The sequence below is a fragment of the Oratosquilla oratoria genome, chromosome 20, assembly GCF_046742065.1.
Source record: "Oratosquilla oratoria isolate Oo_2021 chromosome 20, ASM4674206v1, whole genome shotgun sequence".
Taxonomy (NCBI): domain Eukaryota; kingdom Metazoa; phylum Arthropoda; class Malacostraca; order Stomatopoda; family Squillidae; genus Oratosquilla; species Oratosquilla oratoria.
Genome location: NC_134796.1, coordinates 27,167,805 through 27,170,304, shown reverse-complemented (window position 1 = coordinate 27,170,304; position 2,500 = coordinate 27,167,805). Strand labels below are relative to the sequence as shown.

The window sequence follows — 2,500 nt, the reverse complement described above, 5'->3', positions numbered from 1 at the left end:
CACATCTGGTTGCAAGAGATAAGTAGACCCTGCGCAGGATAGAGAGGACATCAGGTCTTTGGAAACACGGCTTCAAGAATCTGTATCCACCTGGGTCTCAGCCCCGAACTAGAAGAACCTAACTGCCGAACTCCCAGGAACATCTATCGTTCTTCCATCATTTAGGAACTGTGATTACTTGCTCATTAATTTGTTTGTTTGTTACTATGTGAGAGGTGGTTAGTGGTTTTAAGATGAATAGTGCTTATCAGTTAGGAATAATAGATTAAAAATATATATACATATCGTTAACATTTTGAGTTTCTCACTCGACTTTTATGTTTATTCTCTCATAAACACTAAAGGGCTAAAGCTAACTCGCTCGACTTTTATGTTGGATTATTTTATCTGCCGTCAGTTGATTTTATTCAGCTAATGGGGGAGGGCTGGACTCTACAGGGTTAAACTTTCGGAAAATCCATTTTTACCCACTCACCCGCCCCTTCCTCTGTGCGTTGGGACCCCTCCCTCTCCCCCCCCTCCCTCCCCCCCTCTCTCCCTCTCTCCCTCCTCCACCTGTGCTGGAGACTCACGTCTTCCTTGAAGTGGATGGTGGAGCACTGGAGGAGGACGCCCATGAGTTTGTGGGGGTTCCAGGTGACCGAATCGGACCTCTCCACCCCCGCCATCTTGTGCCTCAGGTTCTTGGAGAGAAGAACGCCGCCGCCCCAAGCCGCCTGCGAAATTTATTTGAATTAAATTGAATTAAGTTTAGGTATATGGTTAGACTTTATACAAAAATATGGAGAACAGCTCTCACAAAGACGAAAACAAAAGACAAATACAAATTCTTAAACAATAGAAATTTTTTAATAGTGACTTGAATTTATTTGTTGGGCCTTGGTGTCCAGTGACGCCCCCTCAAAAAAAAAAAAAAAAAAAAAAAAAAAAAGTCACAACGATTCTTCATTTAGTAACAAAACTCTGATGTGATGGGAACAGTAGATGCCAGCCAGGCGCTCAAAGAAGGCAGCGACAGATCCCTGTGCGATATAACGCCCTATGTGCCCAAGCGGTAAAGACTTACATCCACGTGGAACCAGAGCTTGTGTTTCTGACAGATATCCGCTACTTCGTTGAGAGGGTCAAAGGCGCCGAAGACAGTGGTCCCTGCGGTGGCACAGACGAAGAAGGGCACCTTGCCCTTGGCCTTGGACTCCTGGATGAGACGATCCAGTTCTGCAGGGATCATCCTCCCTCTGGCGTCGACAGGGACTTCGATGCAGTTGTTGGTGCCGAGGCCCATAGCGGCTGCAGCGCCCTTCATCGAGTAATGACTCTGCCGAAGTAACAGCATCATTAAATTTGTGTCCATAGGTTTCACAGCATTAGGTTCTCTGGTCTCCAGACCTTGTCAGCATGTACATTTGGGAAAACACGTTCCTGGATACATTCTGGTTCACAGTCTTGGTATCTGGTAACACAGTACGAAGAAAACTGTCGCTCTTTTTTTGTTACGTCAAATGAGCTAAAAATCCCTTGTTTACTTCTGTTACCAAGACTATTAATAGTAGACTTACGATTAATCAATTACTTAACTAAAACTTTTTTGGTACCAATGCATTCCAGTAAAATATCGAAGAACTTGTTTTCCAAGCCGAATTAGCATAATTAACACCTTTATATTCCATTTCAATTGAAGAGAAAATAAGCGATTGGTGGATTACTTAGAAGAGGAACAAGATAAGGTGGCTATTCACGGTTCCCCACCCTACTGATTAATTACCTACCACGTGCTTTTGGCCTTGGTTATTTTATCTTAATTCAAATGAAATAAAGAAGATTCTAGGGCGTGTAGAAGAACAGTATATATACATATATATATATATATATATATATATATATATATATATATATATATATATATATTACAACGGAAGACACAATAAAATCACCATAGGTTCCTGCCTAGCAATGAGATGATCATCACAGTATTTTTCTTTAGACAGGATCTCGGGAGGTTTAGGAGATAAAGCATATATAAAGAGTAACATGGAGGATGAGAGTTAGTGAGCGAAAAAAGTAGGAATGGACGAAGTGTAAGAAGAGAGCCGGAAGAACACAAACAAGGATGAACGAAAATAATCCTCGCTCGACCCAACCCCAACACCATTCTGGAACCTGGGCAAGGGTGACAACAACCCGACTCACATGCATCGACGTGAAGAGGCAGAGCTCTCCGGGCAGGGCGAAGAGTCCGCGCTCTTTGTACTGTGGAAACATCTTGTGCCTCGCAGCCAAAGCCGCGTACAGGTTGCTGATGGATCCTCCGGGAGCGAGGATGCTGTCGCCGTACTTATAGCCGATAATCTTCCGCATGTGAGCCATGGTCACGTTCTCCATCAAGATGAAGACCGGGGCGATCTCGTAGGTGAACATGTTGGTGTTGGCGGCGGCCGTCAGCCACTCCCCTGCTAAAGAGACCACCTCAAGGCCACAGGACAGCTGGTTCATGAAGCGG

At 44.3% G+C, this 2,500-nt stretch overlaps 1 protein-coding gene across 1 annotated transcript in view; it reads right to left on the bottom strand.

The window, feature by feature from the left end:
• Nucleotides 1-2,500, bottom strand: part of Gad1 (glutamate decarboxylase) — a 437,147-nt gene that overhangs the window by 14,653 nt on the left and 419,994 nt on the right. Inside the window, exons 3-6 of the mRNA XM_076203308.1 lie at nucleotides 2,191-2,500; nucleotides 1,067-1,318; nucleotides 573-716; nucleotides 1-29 (exon numbers count right to left, since the gene is read on the bottom strand). The exon at nucleotides 1-29 is cut by the window's left edge and continues 121 nt beyond it; the exon at nucleotides 2,191-2,500 is cut by the window's right edge and continues 7 nt beyond it. Coding sequence (XP_076059423.1) covers nucleotides 1-29; nucleotides 573-716; nucleotides 1,067-1,318; nucleotides 2,191-2,500 — 735 coding nt within the window. The remainder of the gene's footprint in view (nucleotides 30-572; nucleotides 717-1,066; nucleotides 1,319-2,190) is intronic.